The sequence below is a fragment of the Bombina bombina genome, chromosome 3 (genome assembly GCF_027579735.1).
Source record: "Bombina bombina isolate aBomBom1 chromosome 3, aBomBom1.pri, whole genome shotgun sequence".
Taxonomy (NCBI): domain Eukaryota; kingdom Metazoa; phylum Chordata; class Amphibia; order Anura; family Bombinatoridae; genus Bombina; species Bombina bombina.
Window position 1 is genome coordinate 563,335,060 of NC_069501.1, and position 25,191 is coordinate 563,360,250.

Consider the following 25,191-nt stretch of genomic DNA (forward strand, 5'->3'; position numbering starts at 1 on the left):
AAATTAGATATTAGAAGTAAATTGGAAAGTTGTTTAAAATTGCATGTTCGTTCTAAATCAGGAAAGAAAAAAAGTGTTGCATGTCCCTTTAAGGCTGCATGTAATTTTATGTGCCTGTCCCTTTAAGACTTTGAGAGCATGCATGGTTGTGTTCATGCACATACTGTGATCTTTCCATTTAAGCCAGAGTGTGGTATGAGTTGCCCCTTTGAAGGTTGTTTGGGGTGTTGTGCATGTCCCTTTAAGACTGAGCATGTGGTAAGTTGTGTGTAAACTTTATTTCCCAGCAGTGTGTGCCTGTACAGTTGGTACTAGTTGTGTAAAGTATATAGTTACACATAAACCTGCTGAAATGTGTACAATAGACTGAGAGTTTCATGCAATGTATCATGTAGGGGAGCAGAGCTCCTGTCTAATTGCTTACTGGGAAAATGGGAATTTTACAACCCCAAATAGTCCTTATTTGAACCACCATACAAATTTTTGAAGTAAAATAATGCTGTATGTCCAAGAAAACAATGTTTTAATGATCTATAATGTGTTGAGGAGAACAGACCTCAAATTGTGTGTCACACTGTCTGCTAGAGTGATTTGACAGTTCTGATTTTTCAAACAATTCCTCCTTCTCTATACAACACATCACTGTAACTCCTCTTTACAGTGCCTTCCTGTACCAAACTCCTCCTATCTCTGTGCACCCTGGTAGGCAAACAGTTAACCTTGCACAGCCTGTGTTCCAGCCACCAGGCACTAGGTGTCCTTCTGGGTAGAAGGGAAGGAGGAGGAGAGGAGGAGTAGACCCAGAGAGAGAGGGGGTGTCTGTTTTTACGTCTGTTTGCGTATGAAAGATCATGGCGGCCGGAGATTGAGATTCCCCCCTCCTTATCAAAGCCCGGGAGAAAAAAATTAAATCAGGGAAAGGGGTAAGTGTGGCTTTTGGACTAGTAGTGCCTGTATGGCAAGTTAGGGGTGGGAGGAAGAAAGGGTTATGCTCTCCTAATCAGTCACAACAGAGTGGGCAAGAGGTGATGGCCCTGTGAATTAATACTGGGCCCTGCAGAGTAGAAGAAGGGTTAAAAACAGCAGGGTTTACATGGGAAGGAAAGAGAAAAAAGAAGCCTGGAAGGAGGAGGGCAATGGCTACTATACTATCTGGTGTCTCATGTTTGGGTTGAGGATTAGGGGGAAGGGAGAGGGGGAGGGGGAGACAGAGGGTGACTGTTGTGTAAAACAGACAGAATGGAGTTTATGACAGGTCTTTCTGTATTGTGCTCTCTCTGTCAAAGTGTTAGCTGTAGGATTCTCTGCTCTGTATTTTAGCTGTATCCTCTGTATATTACATTATAATAGTTGCCAGAGAGGCTTCCCCCTCTCTGCATATACATTGCCTGTACATTACAGGTCAAGTTCTGCAGGGTATGATTCCTTCTGTCTATATTATATACATCCCCTCTGTATTGCATCAGTATGCACTGTATATTACCGTATAAGCTCGATAGGATACCCTTCTGTCTGTATGGTACCATAAAGCATCTATTTTACCATTATTTATCTGTAAAGCCTCTCAATTTTCATAGCAGTGGATATAGATTACTATAGTTTACAGCCCAAACACTGTAGGACAGGATTCCCCTCTCTGTCTATAGTGGATGTGTCTTTGTGCTACATTGTAAACTGTACAGGGCAACATTTCCCTGTTATAGTATCTTTATCCTCAGTATAATGTAGATTAGAGATGGTTTTTGTGTGTAATTTGTTAGTGTTTTATTATAGACCAAATGATTGTCACTGTGTTTAACCTTTTTAAATGGGTTTAACGGATACAGTGTATATGTGTTAGAGCATTTGATTACTGCACTGCCACTTATATATAACCATGTGTTTAACTTCTGTAAAAGATTTTGGTTAAAGTGATGGTAAATATTATATAAATGTAAGTATAATGAGATTTAAAATCTTTGCAATAATTTATAAGTAGTTTAAGTAATCAACTTATAGTTAAGGTACTGTATAACTTTATTTTTTACTGTAATCATGTTTTTCTAATACCCTGCTCTGGCTGCCCCTGTCAAAACTACTTTTTTTTTCTTGATTTGATGTTTTTTTCATTTTAGCCAATCTAAGCTTCCTGAGATGCGCATGCATTGGTTAGTATGGAAAAAAGGTCACATCAAGTAAAAAAAAAAATAGTTTTAACGGGGAAGGCAGGAGTGGGGTGTTAGAAATACATGAATAAAGTAGTAAAGTTATACGGTATCTTAACTATGTTGATTACTTAAACTACATATAAATTATTGTAAATATTTTAAATCTCATTAGAATTACATTTAAATTGACCATCATTTTAACCCCTTAATGAGAACTGATGAACCCTGTATGTCGCTGGTCTTTTAATGGGGCTTCTGTTTCTGATAGCATGGCTCTCACTGCCAGCGGCGAGCCTGCACTATAACAGGAGGCCTACCGGAGGGAGGTTGTAATAGCGCAGTCTTGTCGCTTGTGGAGAAACCTGTGCTATTATGGGCTAAAAAAAACAACGTACAGGGTACATCATGGTTGTCAAGGGGTTAATCTTCATAGCACTACTGCAAAGTTTGGACACCCCTGCACTACTGGGACCCATCTGAACATCTCTGGTAACCAAATAATAAAAGGTATATATGTGCAGCCACCAGTCAGCAGCTAGCTCCCAGTAGTGGTTGCTGCTCCTGAAAATAAATGATATATTTGTAACTAGTCGAATTAATGAGAACTATAGGAAATATATCTAAAAGGATCTAATGCAGGGGTGGGCAACTATCGGCCCTCCAGATGTTATGGACTACATCTCCCACAATGCTCTTTCAGCCTTAATGCAGGCAAAGCATCATGGGAGATGTAGTCCATAACATCTGTAGGGCTGGTAATTGCCCACCCCGATATAATGTAACAATTTTTTGGATAATTTACAGTCGAACTTGACCAATTTTAGGCAAATTTTTTGATGATAAATTATTATTTAACATGCACATTTTTAGGGGGCAAATATAAGAGAATAGAGGTGAAAATCTTGCCCTTAAAAAGACTTAAAACAGTGTAGATTTTATAACAGAAGTAAACGGTAACCTCTTAAAATTGCACGCTGTATCAGAACTGTGAACATTTAAATGGACAATCTTCTCCAGAATTTGTATTGTTTAGAAAGATAGATAATCCCTTTATTACCCATTCCTCAGTTTTGCACAACCAGCACAGTTATATTAAAAACAAATATAGTGACAACACAATACAGTAAGGTACGCTATGTCAAAAGAGATATGCAGTGTCTATATACATCTTTAGAAAACAAGTGGGAAAATATGATAAATAACAAATACATAAAATGGTAAACCTAATGGGATGGGATGTAAAAGGATTAAAGGGACAGTCTAGTCCAAAATAAACTTTCATGATTCAGATAGGGCATGTAGTTTTAAACAATTTTCCAATTTACTTTTATCACCAATTTTGCTTTGTTCTCTTGATATTCTTAGTTGAAAGCTAAACCTAGGCGGTTCATATGCTAATTTCTAGGCCCTTGAAGGCTGCCTCTTCTCTTAAGGCATTTTGACAGTTTTTCACCACTAGAGGGTGTTAGTTCACGTGTTTCATATAGATAACACTGTGCTCATGCACGTGGAGTTAGTGATCGAGCTCTGATTGGCTAAAATGGATGTCAGTCAAAAGAACTGAAATAAGAGGGGAGTTTGCAGAGGCTTAGATACAAGGTAATCACAGAGGTAAAAGTATTTTAATATATCTGTTTTGGTTATGCAAAACTAGGGAATGGGTAATCAAGAGATTATCTATATTTTTAAACAATAAAAATTCTGGTGTAGACTGTTGTGTCCCAACAGTAAACGAATATCCAAAGGCAGGCAGCGCTCCCAAAAAAGACTATCAATTTTCAATGTCCTGAAAGACAAAAGGAGAGGTGCGGAAAGTGCAAGACAACGGCAAACTCACAGTTGAGGAGGGCACACAGAGTGCCAGATAGGCAGGTAAAGACTTCAGCACCGCTCGACTGACTCACTCCCGTCACAGGTGTCCAAAGCCGACTCAGAATCACGTCCGCTGGTACGTCAAAGGCACAGGGTGGAGTTCAGCAGAAGGTCCCAAATGATACACCACACACCAAACTATCAAATTGATCAGCCTGATGAAATGGCACATTTGCTGAGAAACGCGTTGCTGTTTTTTAATTAAAGTTTTAAACTTCCTCGCTTTGTCACCACTCCTCCTTGCAACTTTATCTACACCCTCCTGCCACGGACCCTCGGCTCCATGATTGTCCGGTTGCCGTGATTGTTTGGCGTGTGGTGTATCATTTGGGACCTCCTCCTGAACTCCACCCTGTGCCTTTAATGTACCCTTGGCCGTGATTCTGAGTCGGGTTGGGACACCTCTGATGAGAGTAAGTGAGTCGAGTGGCTCTGAAACCTTGACCTGTCTTTCTGACACTCTGTGCACCCTCCTCAACTGTGAGTTTGCCCTTGTCTTGCAGTATACTCTTGCACTTTCCACACTGGTCTGCATTATGAGGCGCCTCTCCTTTTCTCTTTCAGGACATTGAATACAGTTATATTAATACACTTTGTTCCTCTGTGATTACCTTGTATCTAAGCCTCTGCAGACTGCCACCTTATTTCAGTTCTTTTGAGATTCTTGCATTTTAGACAATCAGTGCTGACTCCTAGTTAAATCCACGGGACTGAGCACAATGTTATTTATATGGTAAACATGAACTAGCACGGTCTAGCTGTGAAAAACTGTCCAAATGCACTGAGATAAGAGGCAGCCTTCAAGGGCTTAGAAATTAGCATATGAGCCTACATGGGTTTAGCTTTCAACGAAGAATACCAAGAGAACAAAGAAAATTTGATGATAAAACTAAATTAGAAAGTTGTTTAAAATTGCATGCCCTATCATCATGAGTTTAATTATGACTAGACTGTCCCTTTAATATTGACTTCTACAACCCTTTAAAGTTGCACAGCTGGTGTCGTTCATGAGCTGGTAATGGTAATTTAATAATGTATTAATTATGTTTAATCTAACCATTTAGAGCACTTTTACATTATTACAGTAAAACATCCCTTTAATCAGGACAGGAATACCTTGTTTCTGTATTGTAACTATACTGCTCTGTGTAGTTCAGTATAAGTTATGCAAGTCAAGTTCCTTCTCTTTCAGTTTTGTATCTGTAGCTTTCTATATTACAGTGATAGCAATAGAGGTCATAATTCCTCTCTCTGTGTTCTGGTCGTTAGATGGCCGTCAATCTACGTCATCCACCTCCCAAATGATCTGCGCATGCGTTTAGATTTTTTGGTCGGACTTGCAATACAAACGCGCTCCCGTTTCGCACATGACTATTCCTATTGTTATTGAATTTCCCAAGATACGTAAGAGGCAAGATTAACGCATGCGCTTTGCTGAGAGTGAACTACGCTATGCTTGTGCGTAGTTCATTGCGTTCGCCGTGAACACGCGTTGGAGACACGTATAGAGCGGGTGGGACCGCTCTATACATCCTTGTCTCTAAGATAAGGAAATGCCTGTTAGGAGCAGTCAGGAAGGTAACGGTAGGGAAAAATAAAGTTCTTTATTATATAAATATATAATCCATTCTTGAAAAAAGTTAGCGACTTAGTAACTGAACATATGACTAATTGATTGGTGTATAGAGAGAGATCTTTAAAATTTTACCTTCACTTTAAGCATGGTCGAGACAACCAATCTCTATATTGTATCCATACATTTGTAAATAGCAATGCTGATTGCAGGAAACAATTCTGCACAGGTATTACAGCACCCACTGTGCAGAGTGAGGGTACCCCTCTATATTAAATCTGTATTCTATATGGTACATTGGTAGCTCTCTGTATTTTATCATCTCAATAGTATAGCAGAGTGCTAGATTACCAGTGGAGCACAAAATTGCGTAACGTGAGCACGATATTTGCACTCCACTCGCAATACCAGCACACGCAAATTGGCGCTGATATTTGAAGACCCCTGCAATGCGAACGAGAGCTCGAGTTCACATTGCAAGCAAGCTTTGCACTCAATAGAGCGCGCTTCCATAGAGACTCGTTCTTATGCAGTGAGACACGGCATGAGAACCTAGCGCAGAGAAAGGGGTAAATCACTCAGCGCTGGCGCAGTAGTTTTAGATATATATGGTTATATACATATATATTTGTGTTTGTGTGTGTGTGTGTGTATATACTATAATACCTGTCTATGACTAAGGCTAAGCTAGCCGAAAAGCGTCAGACTGCCCGCCTGCAGGTCCGCTACTATGTTTTATTGATGTGCAATATTTTTACTATTCAAAATAAAGGAGTTTATTTTTAAGTCTTTTTGTTTTCCTATTTTGGATTATACACATATTAACACATAAATATTTATGTATATAAGCGTATACATATATATTTACTGGGAACACACAGTTACCCCTAGACCGCAATGTAAATGCACGTTTTTTTCTAACACCCCACACCCGCAAACTTTATCCCCATAAAACTGCTTCATGTAATTTTTAAAAAAATTAGATGCTTTTTTTTTTTTTATTATTATTAATATAGAAACAAACTCTAAAAGTTGGGGGGCCAATTGGGGCACTTCTTGAAAATTAATTAGACATCTGACCTCTGGTTAATTTTCGGAGTGCTAATTGCTACAGTGAGCTTGCAGTAGCAATAACCAGCCACTTGTAATTGCTGGTTATTTATTGGGCGTCCGTAAACGGGCGCGCAATAAATTAGCGCTCCACTTGTAATCTAACCCAGAATGAGGAGAAAGTTGCCCCAGAGAGCTACTATAAAATGGAAAAGATCCTAATAAGTTAAAAGAACGTTCTAGTGTAAATAATAAAATCTTATATTTCATTCGAACATTTTATTTTGAAATATAAATCAATTTTACTATGTGTCTGAACTCTGATCCCTGCAAAAAGAGCATAGTTGCCAACAGTCCCTGATTTCCAGGGACAGTTCCTGGATTTTGTTGTATGTCCCTGGATTTTTTCTTTTGCACAACATTTGTTGTTTGTGTGTATATGTGTGTGTGTGTATATATATATATATATATATATATATATATACACACACACATACATATATACAGATAGATAGATGATAAATAGATATAGTGTATTATTTAAATATAATTAATTCCTAATGGAATATTATTATTGAATGGGTTCACATATTATTTGTCTTTCTAATTTTGATGCTGTGTTGTAAAAATAACCATATTCTCAGAATGTGTTCCAGAGACTGGTTAGGTGTAAGAGCTTGGTGCTGTAATCTGTATAATAAACTATGGATAAATCTAAATTATACTATTACTATCAAATGGGTGTGTTTTGATTGCAGAACTGAGTGGGCGGAGCAGTTGAACAGTAGGTCGTCAATACTCCAGTAACCCGCTTGCTTGCTCTGCTGCAAAGTGTCCCTGGAAAAAAAATTTAAATGTTGGCAACTATGAAAGAGTTAGCTGGAAAGTGCACTGATAGGGTTTACTAGAAACATTTTTGTTGTTACGTGTGCAATTGCATTGTAATAATAATTTTATACGTTAATACTAATGAAACGGGAACTATTTTAGTAATAACTTTTGCTGTGCATGGGACATAGGGAGCTATTTACTACACACAGACAAAAAGCCTGTAAAATGTATGGGTACAGTAGATAAAGAAGGGAAAGCAATTTGTCTGGCACAAAGTAACGCTGACCCTTGACATTCCAGGAAGTTTCCTATTGACCTCTGCACTTCATCCAAAACATTACATGTTAAGCTCTTTTTAGTGCAATTGTGTCTGGAGTCAAAATAAACAAATGCTCTCTTGAAGCTCTACTAGATTCATAAAGGCACATTAAACTCAAGATTTCATTCCCCATAAAATAATGAATTCGTTTAAAGGGACATAAAACCCAAACATTTTCTTTCATGATTCAGATAGACTAGAGCATATAATTTTAAACAACTTTACAATTTAGTAGAAAAAAAAGGGGATCCATGTAAGTGCTCCAGTATATAAAAAAAACATAGTAAGCTTCCATTAAAAATGATTAGCAGAAACCTCAAGCAAAAGGGTTAAAAGGGAAGATCAGTCTGACCGGTTTCGGTCATGTGACCGTACTCATAGGCCTAATCCTGCATATACTTCCCTGAATTTAAAAAGGCTAAACAAACCATATGATTGGTTAAAAAAAATCTTGTGATATCACAGCAATATGAAACTTTCTAATTCTATTAGTATTAATTTTGTGTCCTTGGTTGAAAAGCATACCTCAGAAGGCTGAGGACCTGGGAGCTAGCTGCTTATTGGAGGCTGTAAACATATGCCTTTTGTCATTGGCTTACCAGTGTGTTCAGCTAGCTCCCAACAGTACATTGCTGCTTCTCCAATCAAGGATACCAAGAGAATGAAGCAACATTCATAATAGAAGTAAATTGGAACTTTTTTTTTTAAAGAAAAAAAAATGTTTCATGTCCCTTTTAATAGTCTGTAACAAACCTAAAATATATAATAAAATATAGCTGTCTTTTTTGTTATTAATTACATGGCTTGAATCCTCAGTATGCACTTTTTCCTTAGGGGCATTTCTTACAGAGATAATATGAGCAACCGTCTTTTATTTTTCTAAAATAAATACCAAACATAGTGGCTTACTAAACAGTTGAGCAGGAATTTAGGTCAGTGAAGGATGAATGTAGTTAGACATCATTTCATATGTAGTGTGGGTAATACAAATAAAGAATTTCACAGAAAAAGCACAGAAACTCATGTTTTCAATAGAAGCATTTGTACCAGTGGCATGAGGTCAGAGGCAGGTGAGGCACTGGCAATGTTACACCGGAGAAAAACATATACAAACCTAATACAGGTATACCCCGCTCATACAGCGGGTTAGGGACCGGAGCCCCGCTGTAAAGTGAAAACCGCCTTAAAGTGAAACAAGGCAGTTTTAGCTTTCTTTTCACTTTCCAGTGTGTTTAAAAACTTAAAAACATGTTTGAACTAACTTATATTAGGAGTGCAATAGTGCTACGTTTAGTTTAACACTCGCACAGTATTCAATAAATACTGTACCTGTAAAATAGTGACAATCACTGTAGTACAATTTGCCAGAGTATAGCACTGAGACACAGATTGCACTGCAATGCTATAAACAGAGTGAACTAAGCATAATACAATGGTGCCAGTCACTTTTCTTGCAATCTCACGAAGATTACAACACTGTTTTAAAAATCCTTGGAGGTTGAACTTCAGCTCCACAAAGCGCTGTATTAGCGAAGCGCTGTAAAGTGAAGCGAAGTAAAGTGAGGTATACCTGTATAGGCCACCTAAAGGGACACTGAACCCGCATTTTTTCCTTCGTGATTCAGATAGAGCATGCAATTTTAAGCAACTTTCTAATTTACTCCTATTATTCATTTTTCTTCGTTCTCTTGCTATCTTTATTTGAAAAAGAAGGCATCTAAGCTATTTTTGGTTCAGTACCCTGGACAGCACTTGTTTATTGTTGGGTGAATTTCTCATCCAATCAGCAAGAACAACCTAGGTTGCTCACCAAAAATGGGCCGGCATCTAAACTTACATTCTTGCTTTTCAAATAAAGATAGCAAGATAATGAAGGAAATTTGATAATAGGAGTAAATTAAAAAGTTGCACTATCTGAATCACAAAAGAAAAAAATTGGGTTCAGTGTCCCGTTCAATTAAAGGGACACTGAACCCAAACATTTTCTTTCGTGATTCAGTTAGAGCATGCAATTTTAAGCAACTTTCTAATTTACTTGTATTATCAAATTTTCTTCATTCTCTTGGTATGTTTATTTGAAAAGCAAGAATGTAAGTTTAGATGTCGGCCCATTTTTGGTGAACAACCTGGGTTGTCCTTGCTGATTGGACAGCACTGTCCATGGTTCTGAACCAAAAAATTGCTGGCTCCTTAGCTGAGATGCATTCTTTTCAAATAAAGATAGCAAGAGAACGAAGAAAAATTGATAATAGAAGTAAATTAGAAAGTTGCTTAAAATCACATGCTCTATCTGAATCATGAAAGAAAAAAAATTGGGTTAAGTGTCCCTTTAAGATTAAATTGGCAGGTTGCAGCTCCAATTTACTGCTATAATTACATTTGATTCATTCTCTTAGTATCCTTTGTTCAAGGATATGTAGCAATGCACTTCTGGGGCTAACTAAACACATCAGGTGAGGTCTGGGAGAGACACTAGAGGGCGAGGTTCACAAAATATTCCAAAATCCCCCAATATGCTAAGTACAGCACAAGAAGCGGGTAGAGGATCGCCGTTCTGGATTTACTAAAGAAAAAAGTATTTAAAAAAAAAAAATGCCTTAATGCAAAGTTTAATAAATAAAAGTGCCCCTGTTTTTAGTTGTATTTTTTAAAAAACGGTCACTCATTTATTTAAAATTTACATTCACTTTAATACATTATGTTTAATTGTGTGTAGTAAAAATAACTTTCCACTATATTTTTATTGTTCACTGTGCATTTTATATATATATATATATATATATATAATCTCAGAATTAAAAAGTTCTCTAAAGGGGATGGGGGTGCATCTTGAAGGGACAGTCTAGTCAAAATTAATCTTTCATTATTCAGATAGAGCATGCAACTTTCTAATTTACTCCTATTATTGTCTAAATGTAGTCACCAATCAGCAAGCGCTACCAGGTGCTAAACCAAAAATGGGCCGGCTACTAAGCTTACATTATTGCTCTTTTAAATAAAGATTGAAAATTGATAATAGGAGTAAATTAGAAAGTTGCTCTATCTGAATCATGAAAGTGTAATCTTGACTAGCCTATAGTATGATTTAAAGGGACACTCAAGTCAAAATTAAACTTCATGTTTAAGATACAGCAGCAATTTTAAACAACTTTCCAATTTACTTCCATTAACAAAATGTGCACACTCTTTTTATATTTACACTTTTTGAGTCACCAGCTCCTACTGAGCATGTGAAAGAATTCACAGCATATACGTATATGCATTTGTGATTGGCTGATGGCTGTCACATGATACAGGGGGAGTGGAAACAGACATAACTGCAATTTATTTAACAAAAATCTACTACTCATTTGAAGTTCAGACTAAGTGCTATTGCATTGTCTTCTTATCATGCATTTGTTGATTATGCAAATCTACTGTATTGACTGGCCCTTTAATATGCAGCATTGTTGATGCAATACAAGACACCATTGGCTCTCTGAGCAAGTGCAGCAATTTAATGTGGGTGCACAGAGCATATGTTTATATACTCCTGTGCACTCACACACGGTAAAAAAATAGTGATAGCTATAAGAGGCATTTTTGTATTGCAAAGAGGACTGTTCTATTCAAAACTGAAATGGATGCATTTTTATATGTGCATACTGTTTCACTGCATAGCACAATGCCTCTACATACTACATAAATGTTTTAAACTTAAAGGTTTTATGGAAATCCAAAACTTTTTTTCTTTCATTATTCTGATAGAGCAACAAAGAGCATGCGATTTAAAACAACTTTCTAATTTACTTCCAATATTTGTTTCATTCTCTTGGTATTCTTTGTTAAAGGGACAGTCAAGTCCCCAAAAAAATTTCACGTTTCAAATGGGGCATGTAATTTTAAACAACTTTCCAATTTACTTTTATCACCAATTTTGCTTTGTTCCTTTGGTATTCTTAGTTGAAAGCTAAACCTAGGAGGTTCATATGCTAATTTCTTAGACCTTGAAGGCCGCCTCTAATCTAAATGCATTTTGATAGTTTTTCACCACTATAGGGCATTAGTTCACGTGTTTCATATAGATAACATTGAGCTCATTCACATGAATTTACCATGGAGTCAGGTCTGATTGGCTAAAATGCAAATCTGTCAAAAGAACTGAAATAAGGGGGCAGTCTGTTGAGGCTTAGATACAAGGTAATTACAGAGGTAAAACGTGTATAATTATAACTGTGTTGGTTATGCAAAACTGGGGAATTGGTAATTAAGGGATTATCTATCTTTTAAAACGACAACAATTCTGGTGTTGACTGTCCCTTTAAAGTAGCAGCAATGCATTACTGGGAGCTAGCTGAACAAATTTGGTGAAATAGCAAGAGGCATATATGTGCAGCCACAAATCGGCAGATGGCTGGCTCCCAGTATTGCATTGCTGCTCCTGAGCCTACCTGTGCATGCTTATAAACAAAGGATACCAAGAAAAGAGATGAAAGAGAAAATTTAATAATTTAAGCAAACTGGAAAGTTGTTAAAAATAACAGGCTCTATCTGAATCATGATTTTTTTTATTTTTTTTTTACTTTATTGTTCCTTTAAACCATAAAAAAAACATTTTTGTTTTCAAAAATATGTATTGTAGTATTACCTTAAAGGGACATTATACACTCATTTTTTCTTTGCATAAATGTTTTGTAGACAATCTATTTATATAGACCATAAAGTTTTTCTTTTTTTTTTTTTTTTAATGTATAGTTTTGCTTATTTTTAAATAACATTGTTTTGATTTTCAGACTCCTAACCAAGCCCCAAAGTTTTATGAGAATACTGTCAGCTACCTACTCCAGCTTTCTCCTGTTTGTGTAAAGGGTCTTTTCATATGCAAAAGAAGGGGGGAGGGGGGAGTGTCTTATTTCCCACTTGTAGTGGGCTTTCCAGCTACCTTTTTAACAGAGCTAAACTGAGAGCTTCTAAGTAAGTTTTTAAACAGTTTTATACTGGATTTTTATATCAGTATCTGTGCATCCTATTCTTTATAGTAGTGTCTATTACATGCAGTTATATGAAAATGAGTGTATACTGTCCCTTTAAGGAAAATTTGAAACATACATACCAACACCCTATTTTATTTGGGGAGACAGGCCCATTATTTATTTTGTTAGCTTTGTTGTAAAGAGAGCGTTTGAGTCTGGAAGTCAAATTCTATTAGCACTTACTCTGAATTTCAAATGGTCAATAGATTTTTTTTTTTTCTGACAAGTTTTTAAAAAACATTTACATTTCCTGCCCCCTGTATAATGTGGCAGTCATCAGCCTATCACAGACTCATATACTGTACACTGATCTCTTGAACATGCTCAGTAGCAGTTGGTTTATCAGAAAGTGAGCATATAAGACTGAACACAATTTCACAATGGAAGTAAATTGGAAAGTTTTTTTTGTTTTGTTTTTTAAACTGCATGATCTATTTGAATCATGGAAATGTTGTTTTTGACTTGTCCCTTTAAAGGAGGGAGGGGGAACCTCGGCACTCCTGATGTTTCAGAACTACATTACCCATAATGCTTAGGCACTCTGAAGTCCAGTTGAGCAGCATGGAAAATGTTGTTCTGAAACATCTGAATGGCCAAGGTTCCCCATCCCTGCTTTAAAGGAACATGAAACCCAAATGGGTTTTTTTTGTCATAATTCAGCCAGAGCATACAATTTAAAAACAACTTTCCAATGCACTTCTATTTTCTAATTAGCTTCATTCTCTTGGTATCCTTTGTAGAAGGAGCAGAAATGCACTACTGGGAGTTAGCCAATGAGAAGAGGCATATATGTGCAGCCACCAATCAGCTGCTTCTGAGCCTACCATGGTATATTTTTCAGCAAAAGATAAAGAGAATGAAAAATGTAGATAATAGAAATAAATTTGGAAAGTCATATAAAATTGCATGCTTTATCTGCATCATGAAATATTTTTGGGGTTTTCATGTCCCTTTAAATAAGAAAATAGGAGGATCCAATCCTGATTAGTGTCAATCATTAGTAAATAAACTTTTAATTTCATTGCACTACAAGTAGAAAGGCTATCAAATCTATGTTGGCGTCCCCTGCATTTGAACTATGTAAAAAGCGTGTGTGCACCTTCTAGGGTTGCCAGCTCTGACATGGTTTCCTGATCCTGAATAGTTATGAGTTACACATCCCAACTCTCCCTTTTTGAGAGGAATAGTTCATAAAGGGACACTAAACCCTATTTTTTTCTTTCATGGTTCAGATAAAGCAGACAATTTTAACCAACTTTCTAACTTACTCCTATTTATTTTTCTTCGATCTGTGTTACTATCTTTATTTGAAAAAGCAGGAATTTACGCTTAGAAGTCAGATCATTTTTGGTTCAGCACCTGGGTAGCCCTTGTTTATTGATGGCTATATTAAGCTACCAATCAGCAAGCGCTACCCAAGTACTGAACCAAAAATGGTCCGGCTTCTAAGCTTACAGTCATGTTTTGTTTCAAATAAAGATAGCAAGAGAACAAAGAAAAATGAATAATATTAGTAAATTAGAAGGTTGGTTAAAATTGCATCCTCTATCTGAATCATGTAAGAAAAAAAAATTGGGTTTAGTATACCTTTAATTCTGAGCTGTGTCCTGCTGTCCCTCTCAGACAGCCCTATTTGCAGAATTTCCCTTAGACTCTCCCATAGACTGGCCAGATACGCCCACCAACTGACTAGACATGACCATAAAGCCACCCATTATCCACCTGTGACCCTGCCCCATCTGACATGGTCTCACCACAAAATGGCGACAGGCCCCCTCAACCTCCTGATTCCCTAGTACCTAGTCACAAATGTTGTGAAGTATGAGTGTGTGTACTGAGGAACATGAACAGCGCTGAACAAGGGCACAATGCATGTTCCTCTGTGCACACCCTGCAGCATGTGTAACTCATAACTGTACAGGAAAAGCTGAGGCGGCAACTGTTGTACCACAAGCAAGAGACTCGGAGCTGGTGAGTGATTGAAATTATGGGGTTTTTCTCTCTTTAAAAAATAAAAAGAGCAGAAAAGGATACAGTTTTAAATGCAAACATATTGGATGTTGTTTCTTTATTGCCAATAAACATTTCTAATTAAAATAGTGAGAGTGTATAGAATTCCTAATGTCTATAAAATGCTCCAATATTTTAGAGCAAGCCGTATGTGTTTAACCCTCTGCTTGAGGCAAGCATTTGAGCAATAAGTAAATGAGTTAACAGATCAGAACATTGTATCATTGCAATGTTCTACTCTTTTACAGTCAAATCAGAATCCTTCATAAAAAAAGCAAATGTGGTGTACATTATGTTGCCTGCCTTTCTTTTAATAAACCATTTTGTGCTTCTTGCTTATAGTTGGGAAACCAAACTTCTGATTGAAATGGGCATTAAAGTATTTTTTTATTTGCTGTATAAAATTGCCTTTTTTAACCCCTTTGATGCGCATGACAAACAATAGCTCGTCATGCACATTGCAGCCTGCAGGTGCAAGATGAGCCCTTTTGATCATGCAGGGGATCACCGTTAAAATGCTCTTTTTGGCGATCCTCTGCACCACAAGCCAGGGACCATTGGTGGTCTAGTGGGTGGCACTCCCAGTGTTCATGGGAGTGCTGGTGACGTTACGATGTACGCGTATGGTGAATGCATAAAGGGCTGAGCCAGGAAGTTCAGTGTAGCTGGAAGGGGGGAGGTTCTTTAAAACCCCTCAATCTCAGTTCCCATAGCCACTTACAAACCTCCAAGACCCCTCATTTGAAAGAGAATTGTCTTTCAAATGATGGTGGAGCAGTACAATACAGTGGAGGTTTTAACCCCTTGAGTGCCACCGACGGCTCTGAGCCGTCGCAGAGTTTCCCACTCAGGTGTTGACAGCTCAGAGCCGTTACTAGCACTCTCCCACCTTGAAGAAGATCTGGGGGCTCCCACCCGCTCCTACCCCGGTGATCAGGCCTGCATAGTGACAGGCATCCCCGGGGCTTCACGTTTTGCGTAGTGATGTCACACGCAATGACGTGATGACGTCACCGCGCAACTTTATTTAAAACAATTTAAGACAATGACAAGTATAGGGAAATGGGGTATGCTGCTTAGAAGCCTGTATCTCAGGCATCTAAGCAGCTACAGACCCCCAAGACCCACCGTTAGAAAGGTAATTGCCTAACCTTTCCAACAATATAAGTCTTTATTAAATTTAAAAACCATCAAATCAGCTTAGTGGGAAAGTGCTTAGCACTCAAATGGTTAACGTAAAATTAAACACTCAGGAATTTGCTTGGGAGTTGGATATTATATACATAATAAACAAAATCTATTATGTCTTACCCCCAATAAAGTTAATTTTCTAGTAGACAAGTCCCTCTGTTAAAAAAATAATAATATTTTTTTTTTCATCCATTAAGGGCAGAGGAACGGCGGAATATCTGAAAACATGAAAGGGTAATTATTTTTAAAAAATAAGTGTTTGTTTATAAAGCCTTTCATGAATGAAAGTGCCAATGTTTTGATTACTACAAATATTTTAACTAAAAATTATTAAGTTTACCATCACTAAGGGACAGTTCACCCAAAAAAATTCTCCCCTTTAAATTGTTCCCAATGATCCATTTTACCTGCTGCAGTGTATTAAATTCTTCACAATTTGCACCTTTACTCCTATTTTGGCATTTGAAATAGCTGATTTAGCCTGTGGCATCCCCACCTATAGTAAAAGTTTGTATACTGGAGTTTAGGCTATTGATAAGGCTATATAAACACAGCCAGCAGAAGAAATGATACTCACAGTGGGGTTCAGGATAGTTAAGTAATACAATTATAATTTTCCATTGTTCTCTCTAAGGGGCCTATGTATCAAAGATCTTGCAGACCTGATCCGACAGTGCGGATCAGATCCGCAAGACCTCGCTGAATGCGGAGAGCAATACGCTCTCCGTATTCAGCATTGCACAAGCAGCTCACAAGAGCTGCTGGTGCAACGCCGCCCCCTGCAGACTTGCGGCCCAGCAGGGAGGTGTCAATCAACCCGATCGTACTCAATCGGGTTGAATTGTGGCGATTCCTGTCCGCTTCTCTTTAGACCGCTGCTTCATAACTGCTGTTTCTGGTGAGTCTGCGTATTAAGCTTTGGTTTACAAACAAATATAAGATAAGGAAGCAAGTGTGTGTACACAAAGTGATAACATAATGAGATCTGATATTACCTGGTACTCAACCCACTGTAATAGGCTGTGGTTTAAAAGTACAAAACCAGCAACTTCATATACACAAATAAACCTGAAAATGCAATTTGTCATACATTTTATACAATGCAGTTGGTATAACAAGGCATTGAAAATACATTAATATAAAATCAATTTTAAAGTGTACTGTAACCATGGTGGTTGTGCAAAAACTGAGGAATGGGTAATAAAGGGATTATCTATCTTTTTAAACAATAGACATTTTGGAGTAGACTGTCCCTTTAAATCACTTGACTGTTGAAAGGATCTAATATGCATTGCATTTTAATGTTGCTAACCACCATATTATTCAAGGGATTAATGCAAAACTGCTTCTTCGGGTACTGATGCTTCAAAACAATATTGTTTTTATACAGGGACTCATTTTGCTTTGCAGGGAGGAATAATGAATGAATAATATATCAAACAAAACATGAGTGTATCCTCCAGAGAGAACTTTCAATAAAGAGCTTTGCCGTTGTTACCTTATTTTGCATGCAGTCCTCTTAGCACAATCATTTTAAAACAATCCCCAATAGATCAATACATGATAATAACAGCAACTTAGGCTGAACCAAGAACAATATCACACACAGCTGCCCTTTTTCAAAATGGAGCTGTTGTCACTCAGAGTAATTAAAGAGACAGTAAAGGGCTTGTAAAATTACAGGACATTTCTGTTGTGTTTGCTATACCATAACACATCTTCCAAGTGAAACATTCAACAAATTAATATTCTTTGTACTGCAAATATTTTTCCATTTCTACCCAACATTATCCTTATTTGGAAGGAGCCATTCTGGGCTTTATTCCACAAACAATAAGACTAGCCACGGTCATATTGTTAGTATATAATGCAATCAGGGACAGATATGTAGCGGGTTAGGAAGATGCATTTCCAGCTATGAGAATTATACATTACTCAATTTACAGGGATAAATTACATAAAAAGTTTGAAAATAAATAATGAAAAGATATTAAAAAGTTGACACAATATGCATATTTAATCATTTTATATAAAAATATCAAGATGTTCACTGTCCCTTTAAGCATATTACTATTTAGCAGGGAATCATATGATTAATTAATAGAGACAGGATTGTTATTTAAGCTGAAAATGATCAATCTAATTTGAGGTGAGTGTGACGCACGATTTGGATAGTACTGTAAGGATGACTCGTTTCTTAGGTCTTGATCACAAAGCCTGGCTCTGTCCCTGTGATTTTCATGCAGGAATCCTTCTAATTCAGGTTCTGGTAGTCGTCCCCAAAAAGAAGGCAAAGAATCCACTTGTAGACATTCACCTCAATGGATGACTCGGTTTCATAAAGAGGGAACAGAAATGCAGGACATAGTGTAATATTGTTTTTTTTATTATTTATAAATATAAAATGGTAGCCAAATGCAAACTTACATCAAAAAACCTCAATGAATATGAGGTAACTTAAAAGCATGTAAACAAATGTTCCAAATGGGTGAGAGCAATGTATATATTTCTCCTTAATACAGTTAGTAGAGTTACTCAGAAACAGGTTGTACCGGCCAGTTGCAACCCTTTTATAAGTAACATTCTGGGGAGTCAAAATATCCGACAGAAAAAAGAAAGGCTCAGTGAATGAGCCTGTGGTATGCCTTACGCGTTTCAAAGGATTATGCTGTATGTAGCTCCTTCTTCATCAGAGGCGTTCTGTCGGGTAACACTGACTCGCTCTATATAAGCGGTTTAGTAAAAATTTACGTCATTACGCTCTGCTATTCTGATTGGTCTTTAACCGGGGGCTTGGTTAGACCTAATTGGTTGCCGAGGAGGAGGCTTGTGCATGACGTGGGCGCCTACGTGACCTCTAAGATTATACTGGGTCCTATTATGAATGTCAGCCAAAAGTTATTTTTTGTATCATAGTCCAGTTTGGACTTCGCAAACAAATACAAGCTGATTTCTTATTCCATTCAAAGTGGGCATAGTTTATTACTTATCCGATATTGCAATTGCGAATTATGCCGTAACATAAGTTAACAACGAGCCTCCGATAGGACCCAGTATAATCTTAGAGGTCACGTTAGCGCCCACGTCATGCACAAGCCCCCTCCTCGGCAACTAATTAGGTCTAACCAAGCCCCCGGTCAAAGACCAATCAGAATAGCAGAGCGTAATGACGTAAATTTTACTAAACCGCTTATATAGAGCGAGTCAGCGTTACCCGACAGAACGCCTCTGATGAAGAAGGAGCTACATACAGCATAATCCTTTGAAACGCGTAAGGCATACCACAGGCTCATTCACTGAGCCTTTCTTTTTTTCTGTCGGATATTTTGACTCTCCAGAATTTTATTTATAAAAGGGTTGCAACCGGCCGGTACAACCTGTTTCTGAGTCACCCTACTAACTGTATTAAGGAGAAATATATACATTGCTCTCGCCCATTTGGAACATTTGTTTACATGCTTTTAAATTACCTCATATTCATTGAGGTTTTTTGATGTAAGTTTACATTTGGCTACCATTTTATATTTATAAATAATAATAAAAAAACAATATTACACTATGTCCTGCATTTCTGTTCCCTCTTTATGAAACCGAGTCATCCATTGAGGTGAATGTCTACAAGTGGATTATTTGCCTTCTTTTTGGGGATGACTACCAGAATCTGAATTAGAAGGATTCCTGCATGAAAATCACAGGGACAGAGCCAGGCTTTTTGATCAAGACCTAAGAAACGAGTCATCCTTACAGTACCATCCAAATCGTGCTTCACACTCACCTCATATGATTGAGGGTGCTTTTTGTAAGTAGTACATACAAACCCCTTTGGGATAGATATCACTTACAAAACTATTTCTGAACAGTGTTATAGAGACTTTTTATACGTATATCATATCATTTAGTAGTCTAATACCACTGGTTTACTCTGAACTGTGTCAAACAGACTCTTTAACCACACCATTCAGCAGCCTTATATCACTGGGACACTGAAAATCCAAGACCGTGTTTATCTCTTTAATTTAGAGATCCCAGAAAAGTGCTTTAACTGTAAACATTGCTATTATTGTCGTTTGTATTATTATTATTATCCAATCACTGATTGTGTTTACTGTTATAAATATTGTTGAAGGGGCACATCAACTAGCGCAGTATCCCTACCAGTATACTTCTTTCACATTTTTTCTTTTAAGGAATTTCCTAGAAAGGCTTATTCTGTCCACTGGTAGGTTTATTACAAGCAGCCAGCTGATTGTTCTTCCCATCAACATCCATGCTTTTCCAGTATAATTAATCAATTAATTATTTTCTGCATACTGTGTAAACACACTATTGTACACACACACACACACACACACACACATATATATATATATATATATATATATATATATATATATATATATATATATATATACAACCATCTCTTTAAAGATCAACAATTAACCTATAACCAATAATAACACATTGTGTATTTAATCAGACTTATTAAAGGACCAGTCAACACCGTAGATTTGCATAATCAACAAATGCAAGATAACAAGACAATGCAATAGCACTTAGTCTGAACTTCAAATGAGTAGTAGATTTTTTTTTCTGACAATTTTAAGTTATGTCTTTTTCCACTCCCCCTGTACCATGTGACAGCCATCAGCCAATCACAAATGCATACACGTACCATGTGACAGCCACCAGCCATTCACAAATGCATACACACTTATTCTTGCACATGCTCAGTAGGAGCTGGTGACCCAAAAAGTTTAAATATAAAAAGACTGTGCACATTTTGTTAATGGAAGTAAATTGGAAAGTTGTTTAAAATGGCATGCTCTATCTGAATAATGAAAGTTTAATTTTGATTGAGTGTCCCTTTAAGACCTTCATTATACTGAAGTTTTTGCGCACTCCTAACCACAGAGCTTGCTTTTGTACTAGTTACATTCGCATTCTACTTTTCTTTATATATATATATATATATATATATATATATATATATATATATATATATATATATATATATATATATATATATATATATATATATATATATATATATATACACACACACACAGTCATGGGAAAAAGAAAGTACATCCTCTTTAAATTCTATGGGTTTGCGTATCAGGACATAATCTGGTCCTTAGCAGGTCTTAAAGTTAGTTAAATACAAGCTCAGAGGAACAACAACACATGACACTGTGTCATGATTTATTTAACAAAACTATAGAATTCAAAGGGAGTGTACTTTCTTTTTCACATGACTGTGCGTGTGTATACACACATATATACACACACATTCATGTTTAGACATGTATATATGTGTGTATCTCATTGTTAAAGCCCTTTGCAGCCTTTTTTTTTCTTCTAACACATGAGATCTCATATCTCTGAGTCCTTATAACTTTTGTGGGCAATATTTTTTTAATAATTTTATTAGACAGTGTTCTTATGAGTGCAACTGTACTTTGTAATGTATTTTTGATGCGTTTTGTACAACTTTTTTGTTTTGCGAAACCGTTAAGCAGAGCGCTGAAGACACTGTAATCATTCTAGCGTAAATCATGATTGTGCTCAAGCATTTGTTTACTTTTAGCTGGTAATATCAGCGTTAAGCCCGACAAGCACAAACACTCGGAATAATCCCCTTATCGTTTGCGCACAAATGTTTGCTTCCCACTTGTAATCTGGCCCTTGGCCAGCAACTGACCTGGTGAGCAACTGTCACATTTTTAGAATGTATTTATCCCTGATAAACTTTGTATTGAAAAATCTGTGCCATCTTCCATATAAATGTTTTGTCAGTAGATGTAAAATGGTTTTCAAATTTGAGGGTAAATATAATGATGTTGTGCATTCTCATGAGTTGCCCTAGATTGTCTCTGGATTGGATGGGAGCCTTTAGTGTAACTATTAAACAATTATATGGATATTGTAGTTGTCATGTACCTTTATTAATTTCATATATAATATGTCCTTGATTAATCCCTTTTTTTATTTATTTATCTTTTATAGATCTTAAAAGTGGATTGTGAACAATTTAAGCTGCAGGTCAACTGAGATACATTGAAGTGGTCGGTAAAGCTTGCTCTTGGTTAACTGCTGTGCGAGGAGTCTTCACTTGTTTGCAAATGGACACTCTTTGTGGCACTATATACCAGCATTATATTTCTATCTTTTTGGAGATTCTTCGTTGGTTTAACAATATTGATTACCCCTCACTGCTGCATGTACTGACTTAAGAAAAACTACAAATCGCTTATCTTTGGACTTAACTACATAGCCTCATACTGGCTTCAGATGTTTCATTCTTCATTTTATCTATACTTGCACCTGCAACATCTCTACCTTGCAGACCAGTGTTCAAATCGGGCTTGATATATTGGATGGTGGCAATCTGTGGATTCCTGATCTACCTAAAGTCACAGCCTTCGCCACAATTCTGTATGAAGAGACTCCATCAACTTCCTGCCTAATTTACAAATCCTTGCGGAAGCATGCGGAAGCCTGGACATCTTAAGGGTAACTACACTGGGGCATAGAGCATTTTATTACTGAAGAAATGTTTGCTTTCATGATTCAGATAAATCATGGAATTTTATACAACTTTTCAATTTACTTCTATTATCTAATGAGCTTTGTTTTCTTGGAATTCTTTGTTGAAAAGCATACCTAGGTAGGCTTAGGTGAAGAGATTCACTACTGGGAGCTAGCTGCTGATTGGTAGATGTAGATACAGTATCCCACAAAAGTGAGTACACCCCTCATATTTTTGTAAATATTTTATTATATAATTTTATGTGACAACGCTGAAGAAATGACACTTTGCTACAATGTAAAGTAGTGAGTGTACAGCCGGTATAACAGTGTAAATTTGCTGTCCCCTCAAAATAACTCAACACACAGCCATTAATGTCTAAACCGTTGGCAACAAAAGTGAGTACACCCCTAAGTGGAAATGTCCAAATTGGGCCCATTTAGCCATTTTCCCTCCCCGGTATCATGTGACTTGTTAGTGTTACAAGGTCTTAGGTGTGAATGGGGAGCAGGTGTTAAATTTGGTGTTATCGCTCTCACTCTCTCATACTGGTCACTGGAAGTTCAACATGGCACCTTATGTCAAAGAACTCTCTGAGGATCTGAAGAAAAGAATTGTTGCTCTACCTAAAGATAAAGGCTATAACAAGATTGCCAAGGCCCTGAAACTGAGCTGCAGCACAGTGGGCAAGACCATACAGCGGTTTCACAGGACAGGTTCCACTCAGAGCATGCCTCGCTAAGGTCAACTAAAGAAGTTGAGTTCACGTGCTCAGCGCCATATCCAGAGGTTGTCTTTGGGAAATAGACATATGACTGCTGCAGAGGTTAAAGGGGTGGGGGTCAGCCTGTCAGTGCTCAGACCATACGCCGCACACAGCATCAAATTGGTCTGCATGACTGTCATCCCAGAAGGAAGCCTCTTCTAAGATGATGCACAAGAAAGCCTGCAAACAGTTTGCTGAAGACAAGCAGACTAAGGACATGGATTACTGAAACCTTGTCCTGTGGTCCGATGAGACTAAGATAAACTTATTTGATTCAGATGGTGTCAAGCGTGTGTGGCGGCAACCAGGTGAGGAGTACAAAGACAAGTGTGTCTTGCCTACAGTCAAGCATGGTGGTGGGAATGTCATGGTCTGGGCCTGCATGAGTGCTGCCGGCACTGGGGAGCTACAGTTCATTGAGGGAACCATGAATGCCAACATGTACTGTGACATACTGAAGCAGAGCATGATCCCCTCCCCTCGGAGACTGGGCCACAGGGCAGTATTCCAACATAACGACCCCAAACACACCTCCAAGATGACCACTGCCTTGCTAAAGAAGGTGAGAGCAAAGGTGATGGACTGGCCAAGCATGTCTTCAAACCTAAACCCTATTAAGCATCTGTGGGGCATCCTCAAGCGGAAGGTGGGGGAGCGCAAGGTCTCTAACATCCACCAGCTCTGTGATGTCATCATGGAGGAGTGGAAGAGGACTCCAGTGGCAACTGGACACTTTGAGCCCAATTTGGACATTTCCACTTAGGGGTGTACTCATTTTTGTTGCCAACGGTTTAGACATTAATGGCTGCGTGTTGAGTTATTTTGAGGGGACAGCAAATTTACACTGTTATACAGGCTGTACACTCACTACTTTACATTGTAGCAAAGTGTAATTTCTTCAGTGTTACATGAAAAGATATAATAAAATATTTACAAAAATGTGAGGGGTGTACTCACTTTTGTGGGATACTGTATATGCTTGTTAGCTCACCCAAGGTGTTCGATGCTCTTTCAACAAAGGATATGAAAGTTGTTTAAAATGGTATGCTCTTTCTGAATCATGAAAGAAAAATGTTGGATTTTCATGTCCTGATTTAACACATGTTTAATCTGAAATACCAAGGGCTAGAATTATTAAAGGACCACTTAATAAAATAGAATTGCATAATTAACAAGTGCATCAGCGCTGCGGAATCTGGTGGTGCTCTACAAATAACCCATAATAATAATAATAATAACAATAATAATAATAATAATAAAAAGATAATGATTTAACACCTACTCTGAATTTCAAATAAGCAGTAGATTTTTTTTTCTGACAACTTTATTTTTTCTTCAATTTTCCGTCCCCTTGTATCATGTGATAGACAGTAGCCAATCACAGACTAGTATACGTATACCCTGTGAGCATGTGCACATGCTCAGTAGGAGCTTGTTCCCCAGAAAGTGTGTATATAAAAAATGTGATAATGTAAGTAAATTGGAAAGTGTCTTAAAACCGCATGCTCTTTCTGAATCGTAAGCTTCATTCACAACTTTTTGGGCTATGTGGCACAGGTTTGCATGAGTGAGCCTGCTGCCATATATTTAAGAAGCAGAAACTGCTTCTTTTTCCTCTCCACCACCTCAATGGGGGGAAGATAAATCACCCCGACACTCTCTAGCGCAATTTATGTTAATGTTAAATTTAGTTATGTAATGCAACATCGGAAGAGGCGATTGCATGCAGACAGGTTCACTGCTTGCGAATCTGTCCCCCTGTAGTAAATTTAGCCCTAAGTGTGTTTCCTAGATGCCATGAATAACAGCTATGTACATATGATGTTTCTGATTAGCTCACCAGCTGTGTTCTGCTTAGGAGACACATTGTACAGAGGCTCAGAGTGCGTCT

At 37.4% G+C, this 25,191-nt stretch overlaps 1 protein-coding gene across 3 annotated transcripts in view; it reads left to right on the plus strand.

The window, feature by feature from the left end:
* Positions 1-776: 776 nt before the first annotated feature.
* SCMH1 (Scm polycomb group protein homolog 1) overlaps positions 777-25,191 on the plus strand; it is a 70,667-nt gene continuing 46,252 nt past the window's right edge. Inside the window, exons 1-3 of one of the 3 annotated variants that reach the window (XM_053707099.1) lie at positions 790-923; positions 16,203-16,239; positions 22,012-22,518. In XM_053707099.1, the coding sequence (XP_053563074.1) occupies positions 22,494-22,518 (25 nt within the window). In that variant the 5' untranslated portion in view covers positions 790-923; positions 16,203-16,239; positions 22,012-22,493. Of the gene's footprint in view, positions 924-16,202; positions 16,240-22,011; positions 22,519-25,191 lie in introns of all 3 variants that reach the window. The other 2 variants (XM_053707097.1, XM_053707098.1) reach the window with 2 other exon arrangements.